At 36.1% G+C, this 27,903-nt stretch overlaps 1 protein-coding gene across 1 annotated transcript; it reads right to left on the bottom strand.

Moving 5' to 3' along the window:
* Nucleotides 1–345: 345 nt before the first annotated feature.
* Nucleotides 346–27,903, bottom strand: LOC129005383 (protein sax-3-like). The gene is made up of 14 exons (XM_054434252.1): nt 27,786–27,903; nt 15,031–15,156; nt 10,600–10,802; nt 9,382–9,673; nt 8,899–9,149; nt 8,459–8,761; nt 7,432–7,645; nt 6,275–6,387; nt 4,639–4,835; nt 3,621–3,790; nt 2,168–2,346; nt 1,767–1,896; nt 753–907; nt 346–645 (listed from the first exon to the last, which is right to left on the bottom strand). Exons 1-14 carry the CDS (start codon nt 27,901–27,903, stop codon nt 466–468), a joined length of 2,631 nt encoding a protein of 876 aa, XP_054290227.1. The 3' UTR covers nt 346–465.

The following is a 27,903-nucleotide window of genomic DNA, read 5'->3' as shown; positions in this document are numbered from 1 at the left end:
CCATCGTAAAATTCGCTTTAAAGCAAGAACCGTAGTAATGCACAGGAAGAAGGTTAAGGTAGTCTCACCGAGGAAAAATATATGATACTCAAAGAAAAACGATTTCTTATTCATATATGACATATTACCAAAAGGAACTTTGTGTATAAAAGGTGTGTAGTAACAAAGCACAGGAGTAGTAACAAGAAAAAAAAAGATAAATGGTAGAGGTGAGCGAGCGGCTCGATTTTCGAGCCGAGCCGAGCCTGGCCTACAAGCTCGAGCCCAAAGTCGGAAAATCGAGCCCGAACCGAGCTTTTACGATCGCGATTGTAAAACACATCTGCAAAGTTCGCGCGGTCGAAAAATTCACGCTTTTGTCATAATCTCAGAAAACATGAAGAAAGTGGCAAAAAAGTAAATAGTACAAATCAAAAAGAAGGTCACACAGCATCCTACTTTTGTTGAAAGCTGCGTGATCAAAAATTAGGTTAATCTTGGAGGTTCACCTGTAGATGAGTGATATATGTTTGTATTATGATTTTGGTTGCAATGGATTTGGGTCTGACAGCTAAACGTAGACAGTTTTCTCGTTTGGGGATAATATATTGAGTTTCTCTCAATACCAATCTCTGTATAGATCTTGTCCTGCTGTCTGCTTCTGCCCTGAAAGAAGATGACAAATTTAACACATAGACCTCGGAAGGCTTTTATGGATGCTATTACTATTTCGGTTCAAAACATTAAGGAATTAAATCATCACCGTAACTTACAGGGATTGAGGTCAATAAAGTGCTGTTTACAGTTGGATAAAATCTAGGCAAGAGAGATGGTTTGCTTGGCTGAATGTTCTTCATAGCTTCCCTCTCTGTTTCCATCTGAGTCCCTCCTTGTTCAGTAACATGAGTGACCATAGGACTTGAATTACCTGAAAAGATACAACACATTTAGTCAAAAGTGTGGAAGCAGTGCTTTCATAATGCTTTTTGTAAAATTTGCAACAGAAAACTCAGGCATTCAAAATTCGTCGGGGAGTACAAAGATAGCATTATGGAAGATGTACATGATTCATATCAATTCAGTTAACTATGGCGTAAACCAGTTTACAATATGATTTAATATAATGGCCAGGACCTGACCCATTTCGGATTAGGGATTAACGAATATTTCGGATTAAGTGAAACGTTTACTAAAATACACATAATGATGAAAAACACAACATTAAAGTTGGCCCATTGGCCTACTACAACAAGTCTACCTCGCCCGGCTGATCAGATGTTACAGACTTCGACGAGGTACAGCTAATTGTCGTACCATGACAACTAAAAAAAACTCCTTTTCTGGTTTCAGGTTAAGTGGACTTTCTGATTACCAAAGTTCAGATTATCGGGACTCCACTGTACAATGATTTTTACAACCAACAGGATGACATGTACATTACAAGCAACAAGCAATAGTACAAAACGTAAAACACATAACAGGAGACAGGGGTAATCTGTAGCAACACAAAACTCAACAACGAATTCAGTCAAACTTGTATTGTTTGATTAATTAGCTGTATTGGTTCGGTATTTTTCATGGCAGATGGGGATATTGAGATTAAATTATACGGAAAGTAAATAAAGATATGTCTTATAACACTTAAAACATATATTTTTTTTATTATTATGCTTTTTTTATTAAATTATAGACCTCACATCAAATATACATATTGTACCCTTCACTGCATCGAAAAATAAACTATTGACAAAATATTATGGGAATTGTTTATAATAAACAATGCATACCTATTAGTTTAGAATATTCCTTATTGCTGAGGCAGTTGTAATTGTAGTTGTCACAATATATTTTCCTCCCGTAGTAACCGAAGGAAGTGTAAGATGGGCCATAGTATGTGCCTTTATTGCAGTCAACGCTCTGGAAATTCATAAAATTAAAAGTTAAAGGATTTCATAATAACATATAAAGGTACATGATTAAAACAACAGAAATATACAGTATCAGCAAACTGACACATACTTTCTTCCATTTGCTTGACAATAAAATTGAAGAAAAAAACAAAACAATTAAAATGGGTAAGCACTAAGCAGATGGGGTAGCTATGGGCTGCAAATTTCCATCAATGGCTTACACACGTGGTTATGTAAATCATACGATTTACAAATAGAAATTGTAAACTTTAATTTACCCTATTCGCAGACGGTGGAACAAGAGTTGTATATGCATAGGCAGCTGACGTATCATCGTAGCTTTGTCCATTGATCTCAGCGCAATCTTTGGCTTCAGATTTATGTTGGTCTATCCACAGATCCGAGAGAGGAGGTGGAATCACACGAAAACCGAGAACTTCACTATTCCTCTGGGCATCTGGAAATTAAAATAAGTTTTGTTAAGTTATACAATTTTTGTTTATTACAATATTTTAAATTGCATTGATGCACAGTGTATGAACACTTTTTTTGTATTTTGTATATTATTAGGTAAGTTACATAAAATAGAGAAACCTGTGGAAGTGCCTTGTAGTTGATATTGCTGACAACAACCCAGGTATCTGCCATTTTAGACTTTTAAAAATATCTTTAGTTGTGTTCAGTAAATGTTTCCACAGTCAAGAAGCTCTATAAAAACAACACCGCAGTCCAAGTGAAAACTGGAAAACGATTAGGGTATAAAATGTATCATGAAAATAAGAAGTAAAACATCCTAAAAGATATAATACTTCTACCAAATTGAATAGAATCTTGAATCAGTTAAAAACCCTCGAGCAATGTTAAAAATAGTGATGGTCAAAACCAGAAATTTTGAATCTCAAAACTGAAACCGAAACTTTAAAAAATTGAATCCCGAATCTCAAATCTCAAAACCTAAACGCGAAACTTTTTTACTTAGCTGGTTACAAAGGTCAAGGTTACAAAAAATATACATAATTATAAAATGTTAAGTATGCAATCAAAACTGAAAGAGATCGACTCCTCCTGACCGTGACATAACATAAATACAGTATGTGAATGTGACTGATAATCTTAAAACCCAATACTGTTCAACAATTTTTTATAAACAACCAACAAAAAAAATAAATTAAACTTCTAACACCAACATAAACATGAATATTAGATTAATTAGAACATTTAGTGGTCAATATTTCTTTGTGTTAAGTAAATATTGATGTGAAACTGATTTGTACCAGTTATAGTATTCAATCAATCAATCAATAAAATCTTTATTTAGAACGTACAGATACATCGTACATTAATGCGTCATTATGTTATTATGGTATTTAAGATACCTTTTGAAGTTCAGAATAAAATTTACTTGTTTCATTACTGTTAATGGTGATGTTTGCTCTGTTGCTACCAGCTTGTTTGGAAACAGTCTTAAAAACAATAACAATGGCACAAAAAAGTGTCAGCAGTTTCAAAAATAAAACTGCCAAAATCTTCAATTTCAAAACTTTTGAATCTCAAAACTTGGCGATCGAATCTCGAAACCGAAACTTTTCCTAAGTTTTGATGGTTTTGAGATTTGAGATTCGGTTTTGACAAATCACTAGTTAAAAACACATAATCACAATTTTTAATTTGTTAACGGTGATTTTGAAAATTTGAAATGAGTTTGTTTAGGAGTTTAAGTTAGTTTCTCACCTTGTTGATATCCTTTGTCGTTTATCATCTGTTTCCGCCACACATAGAACATCGCAGAGAAGAACAAGAACATTACTGTAACCATGGAGCCTAGAAGTGCTGTAAACCACGACTCGGACAAAACATCTGGTTCTGTCATATCCAGGCTAGGCTGCATGTTGATTGGCTGGCTGCAAATTGAAATATTCCTTTAATACCTACGTTCAAAAGTCAATGTAGTTAAAAGTTAAAAAGTAGAAAAAGGGAATAATAATTAATGAAAAAAAAGGTTAGTAATGGTGTTTTTGGTATTCTGACTGAATTTATAATATAGGTAAATTAAAAATTTGGTTTAAAGGATTTTTTGAGAATATCAGGTTTACCTGAATGGGAAAGAGTCCAAACTGGCACAAGAAACACAAAACTTTACACTATATACACAAAACAACTTCTCACTGAAAGCATGTTCAACTATGGAAGAGAGAACTAAGAAAACTGAGGAGAAAATCATGAAAGAAACTTCCTTATTTGAAAATGCTGTCAGTGACAGTGAAATATTCTAATGTTTTGTTAAGTTTTGTGTATCCTGTACCAGTTTGGACTTTTTCCAATTCAGGTAAGCCTGATATCCTCACAAAAATCTTTAAAACCTATGCCCTTGTCTATGTTACATCAAGAATTTAATTTAGTAAGAAATTTCAAAAATTAATTGAATAGAGTATTAGAGACGCTTTGATTGATTCACTAATTCTCTTGAACTGTTACGATGAATGTAGATTGATCTCATACTCGTGTAAATGCTAGCAGGAAAATATTAAATATATTTTTTAACAAGAAAAGTAAACGCAAGTTTCCACCTCCAGTGTTAAACAATCCATAAAAAAAACAAAAAAAAACAACTGTGACCTTCTTGTTATACCCCCCAACAATTCCAGTGGCGTAAATAGTGCCTCAATATCCTCCCCATTCTAGGCAGCCCTATTCAAACTATCACGTATGACACCAAACATTGCAATACGGAACAAATCATGTAGCATACCCAAAGTGTCCTGACACTGCAGCTGTTGGGTCCAGCCTTAGAGACCTAGGGTTACTGTAGGGTCCAACCCCCACTGTAGTAGCCGCTGCTGCCTGCACTGTGTAGACAATCCCCACGGTCAGATTGGTCAGAAGGAGGGAAGGGTTTGCTGCAGAAACTGTGACGTTGTTCACACTGTTCCCAACTCTGACCATCACCTGTGAATCAGTTTATTGTTTACGTATCTAATTTGTTAAAATACACTTTAGAGTTTCCTTGCAACACGGAGGATTGAACCAAGTTGGTAAAATTTCGGTTGAGTTTTGTTCTAAAGTTTTGTTCAGTAGAGCGCTGTTAAAAGAAGCACGCCTAAACCCGGAAGATCAAAATACTGTTGACAAAAAGATGGTAACAAACAAATGTTGGGGAAGTAATAGAAATTAAAAATCGTTAAAGTTACAGTTAAGTTCAGGATTAGGAGCAGCTGAGGAAGACGCAAAAAGAAAAAGATGGGGGGCGTTGTTGGAATGGCCAAATATCTCCTTATATATGCTTGTGAAGAGGATTAATTTTGTTCAAAACACATAAATGTTAACATTCCCTCCATTGAGCCAAGTTTTAATAAGATAATATATTCACTTGTACACTAAACTATAATTTGATCTATTCTTATGTATAAATAAGGTTTCCAAATAGCGAAAGTCGCGGCCAAGTTACGACAAGTAACGAAAATAACCATCGCAGCAAACCTGCTGACTAAGGGAATTTCCAATTTTCTAATTAGATTTTCACTTAAATCTAGAGGTTTAATTTTCTTTAAATTTGGATTCAGTTTCCTTAAGTAAGTGCTAGTTCAATCCTGAAACCAGTTTATGTATATATAACTTCCTTCATTAGTATTTTAGCTGGTCATTCCTATGCGATGATTTACTTCATTGTAGTAGCCATTGCAATGTGAGGGGAAATAAACCCACCTCGCCAAGTATGAATTCTGTTCTTTTATTAGGTTTCAGAGGTTCATCCCCAGTTGACGAACCTGAATGGAGAAACACGTTTGGAAAGAGCATGTCTGTAAAGTAGGGATAGTGTGTATGTCTGTAAGAAATAGAGGGATCTTGAAGATGGTCCTAAACATTTTAACAATATTTGCGATGTTGTGTTTGATATCATAGACATTTTCCACCACGATTAGTAAAAAAAAAGTTTTCACGACATTGCGGGATCTAGAAAGTCACATGGAATAACCCCGCAGACAACTGCGTTGTAGTCAAAACGTGCAATCGACAAAATGAAACTTGAAGCAATAAAATGGGTTGGAACAAAGGTAGGTACAAATAAAATGGGCACGTTTTTGTTTTTAAAAGCTCAAGCAAGACCAGTCTTGTAAAAACCTTTTTACTAATTGCAATGGAGAATGTCACCAATGATCCATCAAACACCATAGAGCCATTATCACCAAAAATTAACTTCAAACAAAACATAAGTTTTGTTTGTGGTTCTGACAAAAATGTTAGCGAATTTGCAAAAACTAAAGTACACCCTGCAGTGCCAAATTTGATCATTTGAACTAGTTCACTATGCCATAACAAGTTACAAATAGCTCTCATACTTTTTTTGTTGCCACATTTTTCAGTGACTCAAAGTTTGAGGTATTTACCTGATAAGATGTAATGATCCCATTTTGACCATACGTTGGAGGTTTCCACTTTAGCTGAACACTTCTCTTGCTGACCAACACAGCCTGTAGATGACTAGGAGGTTCTGAAGGAACTAGAGAGAAAAAATTAAAAACCATTATTATTTTCTTTATAGTGTAGTATCTTTGACTATTTCTGTTATATGGAAGTGAAACATGGGTATTGTCCAAGAAAAATGAAAACCGACTCATGGTGTTTGAAAATAAAGTACTAAGAAAAATATTTGGTCCAGTACAGGAGGGACAAATGTGGAGAATAAGGAAAAATAGAGAGTTAAGATCACTATACACCGACCCAGATATTGTTGCAATAGTTAAAGGAAGAAGGTTAAGTTGGATAGGGCATGTGCTGAGAAGAGAGAAAGGAACAAGACTGTATGAAGTTTGGAGAGCCACACCTGGAGGTAAACGTCCATTGGGAAGGCCGAAATTGAGATGGACTGACCAAGTATTGAACGACATCAGGGCAATGGGTGCAAATGTCAACTTGGCAGAAGACAGAGAAGGGTGGAAGAGGCTGGTACACGAGGTGAAGAATCAACTGAGATTTGTGGAGCCACGGCAGTAAGTATCTTTGACTATTGATACAACTAGACATTCCATCTCGTTAAAGTTGTCTCCAGTTTTAAAATAAAAATCAAGTTAATTCAATTGAGCAACAGACAGTTTGTGCTAATGTAAATTACGGACTTCTGTCGAATACACAGACTTTTTTTTACCCAAGTCAAACTGATCGGACGACTTATTGTAGTCCTAAGCTTAGCTTATGTCATATGTCATGTAGGTAGTAATAGGTAGTAGTAGGTTGAGTAGAATGATAGACACTAGGGCACTATGTAAATAGCTCACTAAACTATATTCTTTTTTAATACAAATTTAGCATATAGATGTATATTTCAGCATCCAAAAGTCAATGGTAGTAGTAAAACAGTTAAAAAGAAGAACGCATGTCTATATGATTCTCAAAGTGCAAAGCGTCAAATAATTTTGAGTTTCAAAAGCAACTTAGAAAAACAAAATTACCAAATTCCCCCTCATAGTCTTATACCCCTGAGCAGAGCCTTCTCAACTGCCCCTTAATTTCTTCAGGGTATTTACAAGTAAGAAATCACACTAACCGTCTTCCAAAGTCACGGCGGTCGCAGAGTTGGACGGTCGGCCTGCCACTGTCTTATAGAATGGTATGAGGAAGAACTGGTACTGAGTGTATGGCTGCAATCCAGTGACCAAGTAGCTCGAAGAATCTCTAGAGTGAAGCACCGACACTGACGAAGTTGTGTTTTTGTCTTGAGAATAGATCAACACTCCTTCGACGTGATCTCCACTCAGAATCTGCAATTGGTTTGGTATGATTAGTAATACAAGTATGATTTTAATTGGTTTATTAGTACTTTTCTTTCATCGAGGTTGGATGGATTTAACATTTATTTTTGGTGATAAGGTTTCATCAGAAGTTTTTTAGAATGGAGGTATAGGAAATTGTAAGGAGTGGCTAATTTCCCTGGCATACTAATCAGAAGATTGTCAATGTGATCCTGAAAAGTCTGAAGCATTTTGATAGTTCAAACCCCAGCTGTCTCTAATCAATGGGCCAATGGTAATGATCTAGGAAAGGAACGACTGTTCTCAGTAAAAAGCTACACAAATCACCTTATTCTCTCTCTGCAATCATATGAATTCAATTGACATGTTACGATTCACAAAAATTAGTTTTATACTAGACAATCTAGCCGTCCACCAATAAAAGCCATTTAAGTTGCTAAGACACCTTTCCATTGAAATATTTGAATCTATTCTCAAAATGGAACTGGCAATATCTTCAACAAACGTTTAGCTCTCTATTTAACAAATTGCTTATCAAACTGTTCTACTATTGTCAGTATGTTTTACCATTTTATCCTTATTGTCAAGCTTGATTTTTCATGCTTTTTATTTCACATCACCAAAGTACTCTGTCTCCTCTGAACTCTAATTTTCTCAAGTAAGCTAGCTGATCTCTATTCCTTTTTGAAACAAAATCCAAAGTAGATTAATAGAAATCTTTTGATTCAACCCGTACCGGTACACAACAAAGAATAACTATTTTGGACGCTTTTAGTTTGAATGATTAAAATTATTTGTACGACTTTCTTCTAGTAAACCAACCTCCCAAGTCACTTTGACAGATGTTGAAGACACAGGCTGCACAGACTTCAAGTTAACCACATGTCCCGTGGACAGACTCGCCCTAGCCTCTTGGACACCAGCGTCCTCTCTGGTATGAGAAGTCATCAGTGATAGGGTAGCGGAAGGAGGGGAAGCAGACGACAGACCGTGGGAGTTCTCCGCTCTCACTACAAACTTGTACGAGGCGTTGGACTGGAGGTAGTTCTGGGTGTAGGTAGGACCAGCGACTCTCCTTGCGACTACGAGCCAACCCCCCGTCAGTGACCTGCTGAACATTTCTACCTGAAACGTTTCACAATATTTACTGAGGTGAATCAATTCATGGGAGCAGGAGGAGGAACGTGCAAAAATTGCATATTTTTATAGGGGTTTAAACTTGTTTACGAGGCAAAACTAAAAACGTAAACACCGGTACTCACTTGGTATCCGAGAAGTGAGGATGCGCCGATCTTGTTGTTTCTAGTCCAAGATATCGTGATGCTAGAGTCAGTAGAGTCTACCAGGACAGGGGTGCTGGGAGGACCTGGTAAAGTAGCAGGTTCTGGACTACGGAAGAATGCAGCATTTGGATTAGTGCGGGGCTCTAGGCGGAGGCTTGCACTCCATGTTGCTTTGCCTGCAGGTGAGGACGCCACACAGGTGTAGAGACCTTCGTCACTCTTTACAAGATCTGCAAGATAACATCGAACTTAGTGCGGGGCTCTAGGCGGAGGCTGGAGTGGCCCAATTATCAAGGGCTGTAAGGCACTGTTTCGACGGGATCAAACCAGCGACTTTTTACTACAAGGTGAGCATTAACTTCTCAGCTACTTAGCTATAATATAAGTTCTTTCTACCTGTTTATGAACAATAGGTATAAAAATTTAAAAAATAGTAAACTGCCAATCAGTTTTACAACTGACCTTTGATCGTAAGTGTGCCGTCGTCCGAGATGCTTATCATCGGAGGATCAGTTTTGACCGGTACACCATCCTTGTACCAGGACACTACGGGGGATGGCTGGCCAGAAGCTTTACACAACAGTGTGGCGGGGGTATGCAGGGGCAGTGTCTGGTTGGCGGGGCCCAGCTGGATGATAGGCGGGGGATGATCTGCGGGGGTGGACACAGTTAGACGAGAAAACCATGAGTCTGATCCGACGGAATTGACGGCGCCACACATCACTACAAGTCCATCGTCTTCTCTCTTCACCTGCTGAAGGTAGAACAATTAAAAATTAGATCTCGTTTTTTATTTAGAGTTAGATTAAACTATTTTAATTATTCTTCCTGGATAGGCTTCCATGTTGTTGTAGAAACGTGGTCTTCTGGTGACCAATATGTCAAAACCGACAAATCAAGTAATCTGTGCGGAGTAAAGTTTCCGTAAGGATGGCGCTCCACATCGAGGCCGAAAACGTCGGTGAGTGATAGTGAGTCCTAGATTTTGACACATGTGTCATTAGAAGACCACAATTCTATTTGAATTATTTTTCATGAGGAAGGAATGAAAATTAAAGTTTATTGGTAGGCTATTAAAGTGATGCTAGCTTCAGCCTAAAGCAAGGTAAAAGACATTCTTGCAAAAATCATAGAATCGTTTATAAGCAAATAGAGTTCAGCCTGCTTATCTAAGTAAAAATTTTAGTTGATGGGCTAAAAATACTCTGTAAAAGGTCTATTATTTCATTTGTAAATATAACCTCTTCAGAGAGTAGATTAAAAAGGTTTAATGTCTATTGCAAAGGTACAAAAATAATAAGATGAGGCAATCCTACTGGTTAATCGAGGGAAAAAATGCTTACTATTATTTAAATGTTGTAAAAGTATATGCATATTTAATAGAAATAACTCTGTTTTTGGCAGAATGGTTTATAAACATCACAGAAACAGCAATCACCAAAGCAACGTAAGTAAGCAACGCTTACTACGTAGTATGTGCTTCATGAGTACATACTACTTTCTAACCATCCGCAAGTGGTTTATTATAACTTTTTTCTAAAAAAAAAATAAAAAAATTGATAAGTGAAAATTTATCATGAAATCATAAATTTGGTATGCAATTTTATCGGGAATTCGTTTAAAAGACTCTAAATGTTAAATTTTTTAGACAGTTTAAAATTCTGAAATTGTAAAACTTACTTTTACAGTCAAGGTAACGTAGCCCTCCTCCTCTGAAGACACAAATCTCCCGTTCTCACTACCCGGCAATATCAGAGTGTGGTTAACCTCCACCAACCAGAATATTGTAGGGGATGGTCTTCCTACAACCCCACAGGAAAACACTGCATCCTGTCCTTCCTCTACAGTCAGTTCTACAGGGCGGACGCTAATCAGCGGGGGAGCTGAAAAAAAAAACATTTAATATTATAGTATAGTAGGTAATATTGAGAAGCTAAACATAATTTTTGTTCATGTAAGATTTCAAATTTCAACACAGTTTTATATGTAGGCCACACATACAAAGTGTCTAGGAATTTGTCGGTTTTCTCATCAATATGTTTGGTATGGCCTATGCTCCTTAATTATTTAACCCTTCTAAAAATATTACAAAACAATCCAAGTTATCATGTAAAATGCTGACTGTTATAAGGTTCACTAACCTATACAATAAATTGAGGAAATCATAGTTAACTGTAGGCTATAGTTTCTTTGAAAACATAAAAACATGATAATTTTTCTAAAATCTGCATGTGTATTGTTTTGATTAATACAGTAGACTCCCTCTTATACGGACTCCTCGGGACCAAGGCCAGTCCGGATAACGGTTTTCCCAGTTAAGACGACGTCCCCAAAAACTCATTAAAATGGACCGTTTACGGTCATACTCAACTTAAATTTAGGAGAGCATTGAATTTAGACATGTGATCACTGGTCTCAAATCTTTCCCACGAGAACAGTCGTTACAGTACCACCCACTTCCTGCCGATCTAGTCCGGTTAAACCAATGTGCTGATATAAATTGTCCGAGATGTCATTTCCGTCGAGTGTAGTCTGGTTAAACCGATGTCCGGTTAAAAGGTGTCCGGATGAGAGGGAGTCTACTGTATGTTATTTATTTTAACCATGAAAATGGTAAAAATGCTTTTTTAAATATTTTGGTCTAGGGATGAATTATAAAATTGCCTTTCCGGATAGGATTGAAATACTAAGAATTGGGCGGATTTTAAAATTGTTTAACCTCAGACATTCAGTTTGTGTAAAAAATCAGGGTTTAGACTGTTACTTTGAAAAGGAGTAGGCTGGTTGGTTAACACACAAGAAAAATTAACAAGATTTACACAGCAAGAATTTAAATATTTACAGGCATAGGCAATTCCAAATTACTACATGTCAAGTGAATTATTGGATCCAAATGAACGTCTTTTAACACACTTTACTATTGAATTTGGGATATTGAAGTAGTAATGCAATCTTCTAATTTGTGAATGTGTCACATTATTTGACCATTTTCGTGGTTTTGGTGCCATTTTACGCCAACATCCTACACTTTTATTCCAATTATTATATTTTATTATTAAAAGCAACCATATATACTTGTACAATCAGTAATAAAATTTGGTGCAATCATTCGGGGTCATTGTAAGAAAAAATCTTTAATGAACAACATAATTTAACCATTTTCGTGACTTTGTTGCCATTTTACGCCAACATCCTACACTTTTATTTCAATTATTATATTTTATTATTAAAAGCAATCATCTATACTAGTATAATCAGTAATAAAATTTGGTGCAATCAATCTGGGTCATGGTAAGAAAAAATCTTAAATGTATAACATTATTTGACCATTTTCGTGACTTTGGTGCCATTTTACGCCAACATCCTACACTTTTATTTCAATTATTATATTTTATTATTAAAAGCAATCATCTATACTAGTATAATCAGTAATAAAATTTGGTGCAATCAATCTGGGTCATGGTAAGAAAAAATCTTAAATGTATAACATTATTTAACCATTTACGTGGTTTTGGTGCCATTTTACGCCAACATCCTACAATTTTATTTCAATTATTATATTTTATTATTAAAAGCAACCATATATACTTGTACAATCAGTAATAAAATTTGGTGCAATCATTCGGGGTCATTGTAAGAAAAAATCTTAAATGAACAACATAATTTAACCATTTTCGTGACTTTGTTGCCATTTTACGCCAACATCCTACACTTTTATTTCAATTATAATATTTTATTATTAAAAGCAACCATGTATACTTGTACAATCAGTAATAAAATTTGGTGCAATCAATCAAGGTCGTGGTAAAAATAGTTTGTAAATTTGTAGCATTATTTGACCGTTTTCGTGACTTTGGTGCCATTTTACGCCAACATCCTACACTTTTATTGCAATTATTATATTTTATTATTAAAAACAACCATCTATACTAGTATAATCAGTAATAAAATTTGGTGCAATCAATCTGGGTCATGGTAAGAAAAAATCTTAAATGTATAACATTATTTGACCATTTTCGTGACTTTGGTGCCATTTTACGCCAACATCCTACACTTTTATTTCAATTATTATATTTTATTATTAAAAGCAATCATCTATACTAGTATAATCAGTAATAAAATTTGGTGCAATCAATCTGGGTCATGGTAAGAAAAAATCTTAAATGTATAACATTATTTAACCATTTACGTGGTTTTGGTGCCATTTTACGCCAACATCCTACAATTTTATTTCAATTATTATATTTTATTATTAAAAGCAACCATATATACTTGTACAATCAGTAATAAAATTTGGTGCAATCATTCGGGGTCATTGTAAGAAAAAATCTTAAATGAACAACATAATTTAACCATTTTCGTGACTTTGTTGCCATTTTACGCCAACATCCTACACTTTTATTTCAATTATAATATTTTATTATTAAAAGCAACCATGTATACTTGTACAATCAGTAATAAAATTTGGTGCAATCAATCAAGGTCGTGGTAAAAATAGTTTGTAAATTTGTAGCATTATTTGACCGTTTTCGTGACTTTGGTGCCATTTTACGCCAACATCCTACACTTTTATTGCAATTATTATATTTTATTATTAAAAACAACCATCTATACTAGTATAATCAGTAATAAAATTTGGTGCAATCAATCTGGGTCATGGTAAGAAAAAATCTTAAATGTATAACATTATTTGACCATTTTCGTGACTTTGGTGCCATTTTACGCCAACATCCTACACTTTTATTTCAATTATTATATTTTATTATTAAAAGCAATCATCTATACTAGTATAATCAGTAATAAAATTTGGTGCAATCAATCTGGGTCATGGTAAGAAAAAATCTTAAATGTATAACATTATTTAACCATTTACGTGGTTTTGGTGCCATTTTACGCCAACATCCTACAATTTTATTTCAATTATTATATTTTATTATTAAAAGCAACCATATATACTTGTACAATCAGTAATAAAATTTGGTGCAATCATTCGGGGTAATGGTAAAAATAATTTGTGAATGTGTCACATTATTTGACCATTTTCGTGGTTTTGGTGCCATTTTACGCCAACATCCTACACTTTTATTCCAATTATTATATTTTATTATTAAAAGCAACCATATATACTTGTACAATCAGTAATAAAATTTGGTGCAATCATTCGGGGTCATGGTAAAAATAATTTGTGAATGTGTCACATTATTTGACCATTTTCGTGGTTTTGGTGCCATTTTACGCCAACATCCTACACTTTTATTCCAATTATTATATTTTATTATTAAAAGCAACCATATATAATAGTATAATCAGTAATAAAATTTGGTGCAATCAATCTGGGTCATGGTAAGAAAAAATCTTAAATGTATAACATTATTTGACCATTTTCGTGACTTTGTTGCCATTTTACGCCAACATCCTACACTTTTATTTCAATTATTATATTTTATTATTAAAAGCAATCATCTATACTTGTACAATCAGTAATAAAATTTGGTGCAATCAATCAAGGTCATGGTAAAAATAATTTGTAAATGTGGCACATTATTTGACCATTTTTGTGGTTTTGGTACCATTTTACGCAAACATCCTACACTTTTATTCCAATAATTATATTTTATTATTAAAAGCAATCATCTGTACAAGTACAATCAGTAATAACATTTGGTGCAATCAATCGGAGTCATGGTAACAAAAAATCTTGAATGTGAAATATTATTTGACCATTTGGTAGTTTTCGACACCATTTTTGCCAACATCTTATACTTTTATTCCAATTATTATGTTTTATTATTAAAAGCAGTCTTTATTCCAATTATTATGTTTTATTATTAAAAGCAGTCATTTACACTAGTACAATCAGTAATCCAATTTTGTTCAATCAAACAGGGCCAAGGTAAGAAAATTATGAATGTTGGTCATAGTGTAATGAAATAATAAACCACTGTATTTGTGTTCTTTTAACAGCATTTTTTCCTAAAGATCCTTCACTTTTTAAATTTACATATTTTTTTATAAGAACAATCCTGTATACTTGTACAATGTGTAATAACAGTAGGTGCAATCAATCAGTAGCAAGGTGAGGTTCGTGGTCTATTCTCATAAATAACAGACTATCTATCTTGGGGCCAGGGTGAAGGAGTGGGGGAGCCGCCGCAACTGCTAGGCGACAGCTGGTGACAGCTATCTTCACGGCCGTGAGGTCTACAGGGTGTTCTGTGAAACGTGGCAGTTGGGTACCTGGAAGAAATAGATAAATTTTACAAAACTTGATCTGAGGATGAAGCCCCAAGTCACCTGGTAGACCGAGGCTGCAATAGAGCAAAGAGTCTGGGACTGTACTAGGGATATTAGCCTATTCTGTTAAAATCCTGTCAGATTGACAACAGTTTTACTAGCTCAAAGATAGCCTAGCCCCTTTCGCTAAGTTAGGGCTCCCATACCAATTATCTCATTAAACTTGAGGGTACACTTCCATATCTGTTGGCACAAACAACCGAATGAAAACATCGATCGATTGTTCGATATATCAATTGGTTAGTTAGGTAAGGTTAACCTAACCTAACTAACCAAACGATATATCGAATTAAACAATCGAATAATCAATATTACTCGTTCGGTTGTTTGTGCCAACAGATATGGAAGTGTACCCAAACTTGAACATAACCAAGGACAAAAAAGGTTCCAAAAGAGTATGTAAGCACTACTTGCCCTGTAATCTCCTATACTTACCTACCTATGCCAGGATGGTTACCATAGGCCTAATAATTTAAGTTAGTACCTGTAAGTACAAAATACAAAATAAAATATATAGATTGTAGATTTTTTTTTTATCACAGTCAGACAAAAATACTTGTGTCCCGAACCTTTCTTTTATTGGGAATATAGGTTAAGTATTGCCGGAATGCCAACTTTCCTTTGTACAAAAATTGTGGCCTGTCACCTATGGCCAGCTCCTCAGATTGGGTAGGCCAGGCCTAAGCCTATGGGACCACACAAAAACGTCTAGGGCTATAGCTAGGCCTAATTAGCAGTGCTCGTAGTAGGCCTAGTACTGGGAATGGATTCATTTCAAAAACCAATATCTAAATCTGGTAAACTTTCAGGGGTGACACTAGGAATAAGTTAAGCTATTAACTTAACAAAATAGGTCGGACACCTTAACTCCTGGAGCGTTTGATGGTGGTGGATCAAAAAACCCGAAACCCGACTGCATTGGTGGGCCGACATCACTACACAAATCCACTTCGTTGCCAAAATCTTATCCGGAAATATCAAATATATCACTTAAGCTGTCGTCGCCCAAATATTTACATATTTCTTCATCCCTAGGATAAATACTTTCACGATTCGGTATTGTTTAATGTTTACTTACACTTTCAGCGGTTGAGGAGCGGAGTGTGAAACACTGAAACAAGCAAGCAACAGCCAACAGCAACAGGTTGTTTGTAAACAAACAGTAAAAACCAAAACAAAACAAAACAAAAACACCTGACTCCCACTACAACTTTTTTCCGAGTCGGCAACAAAAAAATTATGATTTTCAACAGCTGACTTGATGAACGATGATCGATCGCTGCAGGGATGTCGTTGGGAATATTGGAAAACGAAATGTACCACTTGAAAGAGTAGGCCTACGCTTCCCCGAACGCAATACTAGGTGGCGTTCGCAGATGCATCCACAAAATTGAGCGGAGTCATCAAGGGTTCATATTATATTGTTTTTGTCATGCAGGGTTGCCACCTTTGGTTAGGGAAAAATCGGGACATGGCCTCCCTCCCCCCGGATTATCATAGGCTTAAATACGGGCAGAAGGAACTGAAATCGGGACTGTCCCGGCAGAATCGGGACGGGTGGCAACCCCTGCCTCAGGCCTACTGCAGTAAAAACAGTCGTCATTGGTGCGTGTGTTAGTTGCGGGTCTAAAGTAGCATTTTCACTCTTTAGGGGATAAAATTCGTTTTTAACCTCTATGGAGTAAAACTCAGCTGTTGTCAACTCAGTTGTAAATTTATATTGTAAACGATTGAATACGTATCGAAATATGTAACGATTCGTGCTTCATAATCATTTTAACCTACAGTCCACAGTCTCTTCCCATAGCATTATTAGCATTGCAGACACATTAATCCATTCCCACACTCAACACTACCCGCCTTTACTACTTCCTTCGCTACCCCCTACGTCGTGGACCTCATTCTCTCTCTTCCCATAGCATTTTAGGATTGCAGATACATTAATTTAATTGCCAAAGACAGTTCCCACACTCTGCACTGCAAGCCTTACTACTTCCTTCACCATTTCCTACGTCATAGACCTGTTTCCTTCCCTTCTCATAGCATTTAAGTATTAGGTACATTTATCTAACTGCCCAAACGGTTCCCTCACTCTGCACTGCCAGCCTTTACTACATCCTTCACCACTTCCTAGGTCGTGGGACCTGTTTCCTTCCCTCCTCATAGCATTTTAGGATTGAAGATACAATAATCTAACTGCCACAGACGATTCTCACAATATGTTCATACTTTACTACTTCCTAAGCCACTTCCTACATCGTGGACCTGTTTTCATCACTTTCCATAGCATTTTAGTATTTAAGATACGTTCATCTAATTGCCACAAACAATGCCCAGACTCCACACTGCTAGCCTTTACTACTTCTTTCACCATTTTATATGTCGTGGACATGCTTCCATCCCTTCTCATAGCATTTCAGCATTGCAGATACATTAATCTAACTGCTACACACGGTTTCCAGTTCCCAAACTCCACACTGCTCACCTTACTACTTCCTTCACCTCTTCTTACGTCGCAGACCTGTCCCTCTCTTCCCATAGAATTTTAAGATTGTAGATACTATAATAGCCTACCTTAATCTAATCGTCACAAACAGTTCCCACACTCCGAAAAACTCGCCTTTACTGCTTCCTTCATCACTTCCTACGTCACGGACATGTTTGCCTCCCTTCCCATAGCATTATTGGAATGCAAATACCTTTATCTACTGGTCATAAACAGATCCCACAATCCGGACAGCTCGCCTTGACTACTTCCTCCACCAATTCGTACATCGCGGACCTGTTTTCCTCCCGTCCCATAGCATTTTAGGATTGTAGATAGATACCTTAATCTAATAGTCATAAACAGTTTCCACACTCCGGACAGCTCGCTTTGACGATTTCCTTCACCACTTCCTACGTCGTGGACCTGTTTTCCTCCCTTCCCATACCATTTTAGGATTGCAAATACCTTAATCTAATGGTCATAAACAGATACCATACCCCGAACAGCTCGCCTTTATTACTTCCTTCACCATTTCCTACGTCGCGGACCTGTTTCCTTCCCTTCCAATAGCATTTTAGGATTGAAGATACCTTAATCTAATTGTCATCAACAATTCCCACACTCCGGAGAGCTCACCTTGACTACTTCCTTCACCACTTCCTACGTCGCGGACCCGTTTCCCTCACTTCCCATTGAATTTTAGGATTGCAGATACCTTAATCTAATAGTCATAAACCGTTTCCACACTCCGGACAGCTCGCCTTGACTATTTTTCACCACTTCCTACGTCGCTGACCTGTTTTCCTCCCTTCCCATAGCATTTTAGGATTGCAGATACCTTAATCTAATCGTCATAAACAGTTCCCACACTTCGGACAGCTCGCCTTGACTACTTCCTTCACCACTTAGTACATCGCGGACCTGTTTTCCTCCCGTCCCATAGCATTTTAGGATTGTAGATACCTTAATCCAATAGACATAAACAGTTCCCACACTCCGGACAGCTTGCCCTTACCACTTCCTTCACCACTTCCTACGTCGCGGACCCGTTTTCCTCACTTCCCATAGCATTTTAGGAATGCAGATACCTAAATCTAATCGTCATAAACAGTTCCCACTCTCTGGAGAGCTCACCTTGACTACTTCCTTCACCACTTCGTACATCGCGGACCTGTTTTCCTCCCTTCCCATAGAATTTTAGGAATGCAGATACCTAAATCTAATCGTCATGAACAGTTTCCACACTCTGGACAGCTCACCTTGACTTCTTCCTTCACCACTTCCTACGTCGCGGACCCGTTTTCCTCCCTTCCCATAGAATTTTAGAATTGCAGATACCTTATCTAATCGTCATAAACAGTTCACACACTTCGGACTGCTCGCCTTTACTACTTCCTTCACCACTTCCTATGTCACGAACCTGTTTCCCTCCCTTCCCTTAGCATTATTGAATTGCAAATACCTTAATCTATTGGTCATAAACAGATCCCACACTCCGAACAACTCGCCTTTACTACTTCCTTCACCACTTCCTACGTCACGGGCCTGTTTCCCTCCCTTTCCATAGCATTTTAGAATTGCAGATACCTTAATCTAATCGTCATAAACAGTTCCCACACTCCGGACTGCTCGCCTTTACTACTTCCTTCACCACTTCCTACGTCACGGACCTGTTTCCCTCCCTTTTTATAGCATTTTAGAATTGCAGATACCTTATCTAATCGTCATAAATAGTTCCCACACTCCGAACTGCTCGCCTTTACTACTTCCTTCACCACTTCCTACGTCACGGACCTGTTTCCCTCCCTTTCCATAGCATTTTTAAATTGCAGATACCTTAATCTAATCGTCATAAACAGTTCCCACACTCCGGGCAGCTCGCCTTGACTACTTCCTTCACCATTTCTTACGTCACGGACCCGTTTTCCTCCCTTCCCATGGAATTTTAGGAATGTAGATACCTACCTAAATCTAATCGTCACAGTTGTTTCCAGACTCTTCACATTAACTACTTCCTTCACCACTTCCTACGTCACGGACCTCAAGCTAGTGTCGTCTGATTATATTTATTATCCATACCACCGTTTATGTTCTAATATCTGTGGAATAATGCTATCAGCTATTTATTTATCTACTGCATTCAAAAGTCAACAGCTGATCATATGTCTTTGTTTATGTGTCAAATACTGCTTCCATAAGGATTACATTGAAACTTTGAGACCCAGCGGGGCGGATTCCTGAGAGACTTTTTTAACGCCATATAGATGTTGGCACTCACCGATATGGTCTTTATCGCCATGCAAAATTTGAAAACGATTGATTCAGCCGTCTAGGAGGAGTTTTCGTATTACGAAATGCATAAAAGTCGACTAATAGAAAAAATACATATTTTTTAGCGAATTTCCCATATAGGGAATAAGCTATTACCGTAGGTCTCATGGTAAGACCTAGACCCGGGACCGATTTACTTTTTCGTTTTGAGGTCCCCAGAGGCCAAAAACACCATCCGTTCAAATTCATATATATATATATATATTTATATATATATATATATTTATATATGTGTCCGTTAGCGCGATAACTCGAGCAAAATTGATCCGATTTTGATGAAATTTGGTACAAACGTGTAAACCTACATTTATTTGAACGAGTTCGCGAACCAGCATAATCGGACCATGGGATCAGGGGTTTATGGGGGGTTTTATGGGGTAAAAATGGGTTTTTCTCATTTTTGACCCTAAAAACTTTAAATTTCTAAATTTCTCTCTAGACCATTTTGAGGAGCTTAAAAAAACAAATAATTTAGTATATTGAAGTGTTTTTGAATGTTCATTGACTACGGAGAAAATTAAAAAATTGTAAATTTAAAATTCCCATGTTATTCTTATGGAGAATAAATAAACTGTTTTAGTTTGCTTGTTTATGGAAATATTTTAATCAAATTTGGCAATTTGGTTTATTTCATACTAAGCTATCAATATTTCAATTAAAAAAAACACACCTCAACATCTTCCCCGTAGCAGCAAACCTAACTACTTACTAAAATTAATGTTATTTAAATAGGAAATAAATCTGAAAATTTATAGGGAATATTTTAGAAGAAATCAAGCCGGGTAAATGGAAATTCGCTTAGTATGCAGGTTTGCTGCGACGGGGGTATTTTATTTTTTAAGCTGATGGCCAGGCTATGCTTTTTTAAATCCATGCAGTCCCGAGGTACACTAAATTTGGTTGCTACCTGTATGTTAATATGCACGGCCGCCTTTAACTACAGGCCGCGGCCTGGAGTTAAAGGCGGCCTTGTAATATGTTATTTTTAAGTTTTCAAACAAGAGTTTAAGTTACTCTTCTTCTTCTTCAATAACTACTTTTAGCGCGGCAAATTCAAACTACACTCAAACGTGCCTACGCGCCTGTGGGACTTAAGGTGTTTATGAATCATTACCAAAGTTAGGACAGAGGACAGCACTTTTTGTCCGGAGTTATACACCCCACAATACTTAACACTAGACTCAAACATGTGCTGAAAACTTAAACGGCAATGATTTTATGATAGGAGTTCTATGTTTCTGACTCTATATAGGTAGGATTTAAGGGTGTCACATGAGATTTATATTGAATCAGGGTTCGTTAATTGCATCTTTGTAAGTTACCTGGCTCAGGATCTTTATTGCTAGGGTGAACATGTAGGGGAGGTTTTATTAGGGGGTACTAGACTAGACATATGGTCTGGTATAGGGGTAAGACTACTTCCAGGGGCAGATTAACTTTTTATCAACTGTTGTTGTTATGAGTGTCGAGCGTCTACAAAATTGTCTTTTAGGATTGTCTTTTAGGTTATTATCAGGGTTATGTGTCTAACTGACTTTGCATAACAGAAAGGACCTGAGTGCATGTCAAACAATTGAGTGAGGAAAAAGTAAGTAAATGCAGCAACTAGCTACTTTGCGTGCTATAATCAGTGCAATGAAGCCCATTTTATCAGATAACTGTAGGAGAAAAACAATTATTGTCACAAGAAAAATACTCAATGTCCAGGAACTCGAAATTCATAAAACACACCCAAAACCCACGAGTCACAAAAAATAGGTTCGTAAAATCCACAAAGAGGCTAATAAACACCCAAAATCATAAAACGTCCCACCACGAACCCCTTAATTACGCCCCCATTGTGACTTCTGGGGTCGAGATCGCCCGTATGGAACGCCCTAAATATATATTCTCCAAAATTGTGTGAAGAGTGTTATTGTATTCACCCCTTTCCCGACCTAGACCCAACCACCTAGACCACCCACTGCGGGTGTTTTGTCCAGTAATTGATACATAAGCTATTAATCATCTTTCAGACCCATACCCTCAATAATCGAATTCCTAGAGTAATTTGACTCAATAGAAGAGTTAAATTTTATTTAGTTTGAGCAATGACTATTGGATATTGCTATTTGTACCGATAGTCAAAGGCTGAAATAAGTTTTTTTTGTGTGGGTTGGAATGTAATGGAACAGGGTTAAATAGCAAACGTCAAAGAAGATTATGACAAAGTTTTTAAGACGTTCTTTAAAATTTTATATTTAAGATATAAATATTTCAATATTTCAACAGTGATTGTGAGAAAACAGTTGACTTGTACAATCCTGGACTAGAGTATCATGGCACGCCAAAATATCCAAATTCCTCTGAGTCGGTCATAAAACAAGCTGTGTAAAAAGCGATGGAGGAACCTAATTAATGTACCTTCAATTTTGTGATCGAATTAGTTATACTAATATTAAATTATTTACAGATACTTCTTTCATTTGCAAGGTTGTACTTAAGGTTGAGTTTGAGTTAACTGACATAAAAGCTCACTTTTTACTCGAAGTGTGTCAGCTTATATTTTACTCAAAGCCTTTAATGCGGTTTTGTGAAACTTAGTTTCAAAACCGTTCAAGGGCACAGGGATAGATTCCCACCGAGGTGGATTTCGAGCAGGTGATGTAAAAGGCAGGACCATTCCCACAGATCATTTACACAATTCACGGCTGTCGGGCTGTCGCTGCCCCAAAACCCAATTGGGGGGGGGATGCCGGTGACACCTATGGGCTTATATTCTGAGGGTTCAATTGGCTGGTCATGGTATTGTAAAGGCAACGTGGTTATAAAAAGATGGTTACCAATCTATCTTGAGCACGTGTATTCTCAAAATGTGTAACATAGGTATATCAAAGCAAAAGTATGAAAAAAGGCTTGGATATCTTAAAGTTGGGCATATATTTCAGGATCTTATGAACTTTTCAAAATTAATCTTATTTTTCAAAGCTTGTCACATTTTCGATGAATGTTTTGAAATTCTAAAAAAATTAAATAGTAGGAAGGCTCGTGCCTTAAATTTTCTACTCGTGTAGTAAAGAGTACTAACGCGAATTGCGTACACTACCTTTACCTACGACCATTTTTTAATTACTAACAATCTGTTTTTTTATTACTAACAATCACTACCTACTCATGACTTCTTAGAGGGGTTATGTTTTCGTTTATTGTCATTGCCACTGAAAGTGATGCAACGACTTATTGTATAATCAGCTGACTTCATGTAACTACGTGTTTGTATAAATCTTCGTTAAATAATGCGTTAATCTTTTTAGGGAATAGGTTCTGCTAGCAGCATTATTACCATAAATATCAGGTACAATTTTGGGAAATATTGCATATTTTTGCAACAACTGAATAATATAGTGAAACAGTTAATTTACAGTTAGATTTCAGCATCGAATATGTGGTCCACAACGAGTTGGTTGGAACAGTGGTTAAGAGGTTTTCAAAATAAACCAGAAGCACGTTTTCATTTATTAAATTAACCTTATTTTGTTTCGTCCATTTAATGAATTGCTGTATGTAATTTCATACATTTGTTTCGATTTTGGTGGCAAAAGATTAGCACAAACAGTTTGTGCTCTCATTTCCATCTCGTCAAATTCATTTTCACTAACTGACATTTTTAAATAAGTTCAATCTACATTCCTTTAACTTCCACCAACTTAGGTTAAGAATACGCGAGTATCAACAGGAACAAGTCGGATCAACAATTAAAATTGTCAACTGATCAGCTGATTAGTTGACGTTCGAAACATTAGAAATTTACTTCTTTTCTCTAAATCCTTCAGATTTCTGCGCAACAAGAGAACTGCTTAAGGTAAATAAGGCGGTTAAAACTTCACTGGTGTTCGGTTAGTTTACTTACGAACTCTTGAGTCAACTTCAAACAACATTGAAAATATGTCATTATAATAAAAACAGATTAGTGGTTAAAATAAATCCGTTTGTTGCAAACTTATTGTTAATTATATTTTAGCTTTATATTAGGCCTACTTTAGGGCTAATAAATTTAAAAATATATAATGTTTTGATTACAATCTGTCTGTGTTCATGTTAAATATTGTTAAACCCAAAAGTTATATAAATATTCAAATACGGGCTTTATGCATTCCAAAAAGTGATAATACGTGATGCTGTTGAATCTGGTAAACAAATTTAAAATCAAGCATAAGCTTAGTTCATGGCCAATGCAAGTATTTTTCTCGCGTAATTGTTATGAATAATGGTCACACATGGGTCAGTTAAAAGAAAACATATTCAGTACATCGATCTCTATTATTACTAGATCGATGATTCAGTATGACTGATAAATGGATTCTTCTACGAACAGCAGTATTATAGATTGAGTTGTATTCCTAGCCTTATATAAGATTACCTCTACGACTTTTAGGACATCAGGTTTTCTCATTCAAAAACACCTTTTGAAACTAAGTACAGTATCAATTGACCTCAATCCAACAACAGAAAATGTTAAAATTGGTTAAAAACGTAGGCAATTCCAGGAATCCCCTTAACTCAATTAAGGGTATAAGGGGATATACACACTTGATTATTTGTTTGTTATTTTTTCAGGCTAGCATTGTTAGGGCCAGGTTTTATATTCACCTCAATTATTTTCCTAAATCACAATTTATTTGCTCATAATTTTTTCTAAAAAAAGGACAACAAAACTATAAGTAAACACATCATTTTCCGGACTGACAATCGTTTAGACCTTCAATCAAACACTGGTTACAATGTGATAACAGTCAACAATGCTGCAATTGTCCTAAAAACCATTGGACCGTTTAATACAGCTGGTCATGTGAATTGCATCCGATTTCACACCTTTACAACAATGGTTTGAACGGTTTCCGGAAGTGGTTGATTGCCTGACAGTTTAGTTAACTGGGGCTTGTCAATAAAAGTAGTCGTGTACACAAAAATACTAGAGTTTGAACTATAGTAGAAATAATATCCTCAAATCTATGGACACCTCTGAAACTTACTACAACCATTGATTCCTCTATTAATGTATACATCAAATTCATAGGCCCATGCTGCATATAGTTAAAGGAACTTTTCACATACGGAGTGTGACAAGTTCTAAGTAACATTTAATTTTTAGTGTTTTGTTTCATAGTAGTTGGTGGAGACACGTATGCTGCTATCGTATACATTTCAGTTTAATATGATTTAACACTTAGTTGAGGTATATAAAAAAATACATGTAGGGCACTCTTTTGGATAACTCAATGGAAGCACATGACAAAAACATATCCTGTGATAGAAGAAAGTTTTTTGATAACTAAAATACAAACAAATAATGAATCTAAATTCATCTAAAATTATGAATTGTCAAAAGAAGCTGTATAATTGAATTTAAATTTATCTCAGACGGAAATATATAGCCTTATTGTATTTTATTGTATCAATTTGTGTACACTAGACATAAACATATAAACTAGAAACTCTTGGAAAAACTTACCAAATGCAAATCCAAATTGAACTAAGATCACGAGCATATACATTGTACCTTCACTTTCGTCCAGAAAAATAGGTTAAAAATATGTTACACATTAAAATAAACACTTTATATCGTAAAAACTAAACTATCACTCATTTAATAAAAGGTACGAACATAGCACAGAGTAAGTCAGACTCAACCCAAATGAAACTCCTGACGGTTCGATGCAAACTGAAACTGAAGCAACAATACAAAAAGTCACGTGTTCAGTGGAGGGGGTGTTACTTCCCCTACCTCTCCTTCCCCTCCAAAAATGACCATTGTTGTCAAAGACTCCCCTAGCAACCTTGAATTGGTTTCTAGCGAAAGTCTGAATATTTAGTTTGGTAGTAAACTTTATTGAGGAACGTTGGAACAAGGTTTTAGGGTGTTTGTTTTTCTAGTATTTTTTTCGTCAGGGTGACTGCACCCTGAATAGTTAACTTTCGTCAGAACTGGAGTAAAAAATATAGGGAGCCGCACTTTCTGACTTCCTGATGTTTTCGGTAGATGTAAAGTAAAAATCAAATATTTTTTTGCCTCACAACGAATTGATTATAGATTCCTCTGTCCTCTCGACAAGTCAACTTCAGTCTTTTTCTGTTCAAAACACATCTTTGGCCATTTGGTATTTTTAATAAACACGTTTGCTCCATTACATAAAATAAACCTGTTGTTAACACATTTTATAGGCTAACCAAATTTCACATTTGTGAAACGTAAGGAAGTAACATTTCTTTATAAATTGAACATGGCAAATTTTGAACTTGAACGACAACACATTGCTATGTAAAGGAAAAATATCGTGCAGTGCAGGTCCTACTTTGAAAAAGCTACTACAGGTTCAAATGTGATACGAATAAACAAAAAAAAAACTATACAATTTTTAAGTTGGCAAATTTCAAAAAAAGAAAAAATCGCTTTGATCACAAATACGCAGTATACATTCAGTTAGGAATTTGAATAACGATCTTCATCGTATGAATGTTTTGTGAGTCTCACAGTGTTTTTGTCTACGATTTCCTAGCAGTTTCAATGAGATTCCAATTGATCATTGTACAAAGATACCAAATATTTTCTCAGCTATTAGTTTATATTACTATACACGGTACAATAGCTCGGTTGGAAGTACACCTTTTACTATGCCTACATTATAAATGTCTATGCTTCCTACAAAGATCGCTGAAGATTTCAATTAATCATAAACAAACAGATAATTACAACTCCCTTAGACTCTGTACGACGTTGTAATATTTACTTCAGTGGATACGACATAATATCCGGAATTAAAAATATTTTATGAATGCCACATCATATATGTCGAAGCTTCCAAATAATAAAGCTACAACGAAAAACAAATACAGTACGAACATTTATCTTGCCCGATGTATTGTGCAAATACATTTTGTCCTAGAATGCTAGGCACAAGCCTGGGATTGTTTATCACATTACTTCAGGCTAGACATGGGGGTTGCGGCATTATCACATTGATAAAATCCATTGGGGATTTGGTGGGATTTGAATCCGTGATCTCAAGGACCGAAGTCCCGCGCTCTAACCCTTAGACCAGCTCACATTGTATTGTGCAAATACCATTGTCCATTGACCTTCTGAAATATGTTCTGTGAAAGAAATGTTTGTAATATAACCAGCTGGGTATCCAAAGTGGTTCAAAATGTCTGACAGTCAAAATGCGGCTGGTTAATATTGAGCATAGTCATTATTTTTAAGGGTTCCAAAGTCCTAGCTATCCATCAACAATGGACTTTTAATAAGTTGATGACGATAAGAAATAGCTGATTTTTGTCAAAAACTTTTCTGTCCATCCTTTCTTTCAACGTCGTTCACTATCTTCTTTCCCCTGGCACGTGAAATCAAAATTTTACTAAAAAAAAGACACAGCTGATATTAGTAACTAAGCTACACAGACTAACTTGCGTTCTAAGCGTTCACATTTAGCAAATGCCCACCTAGGTGGCGTTACTGTTTATAAAGTAACTCAAATAATAACGCTTTGTTTGTGAATGCAACATTATGTCATTTTTCAAAATCCTCAATGGCTTCACGTAATTGTACAACACAACAAAAATGTTGATAAAAAAATCTGAAGCACACTTGAAAACGATACGCCTTCTCAAGGATGCGGACGGTTTTTACAGGCTAAAGAAACTCTGGAAGCCAAAGGACGAGGGGTGCAAAAAGCAACAAAAGGAAAGTTTGGGCTCGAGCATCTGCCCTTTGTACCTTTGTCGCCGGTTTGACAATAAGATGGGTTGCGGCGAGTTAACACTCCAGCGATTGCATTATCCTCTTCAGATCCTTCAGGGGGAAGACGGAAGATTGATACCAAGTCAATGTCCAT

The sequence above is a fragment of the Macrosteles quadrilineatus genome, unplaced genomic scaffold, assembly GCF_028750875.1.
Source record: "Macrosteles quadrilineatus isolate MER2022 unplaced genomic scaffold, UCM_ALF_1.0 Scaffold_20__1_contigs__length_2534061, whole genome shotgun sequence".
Classification (NCBI taxonomy): Eukaryota; Metazoa; Arthropoda; class Insecta; order Hemiptera; family Cicadellidae; genus Macrosteles; species Macrosteles quadrilineatus.
Note: the sequence above shows the minus strand (reverse complement) of the source record. Positions and strands in the feature narration are given on the sequence as shown.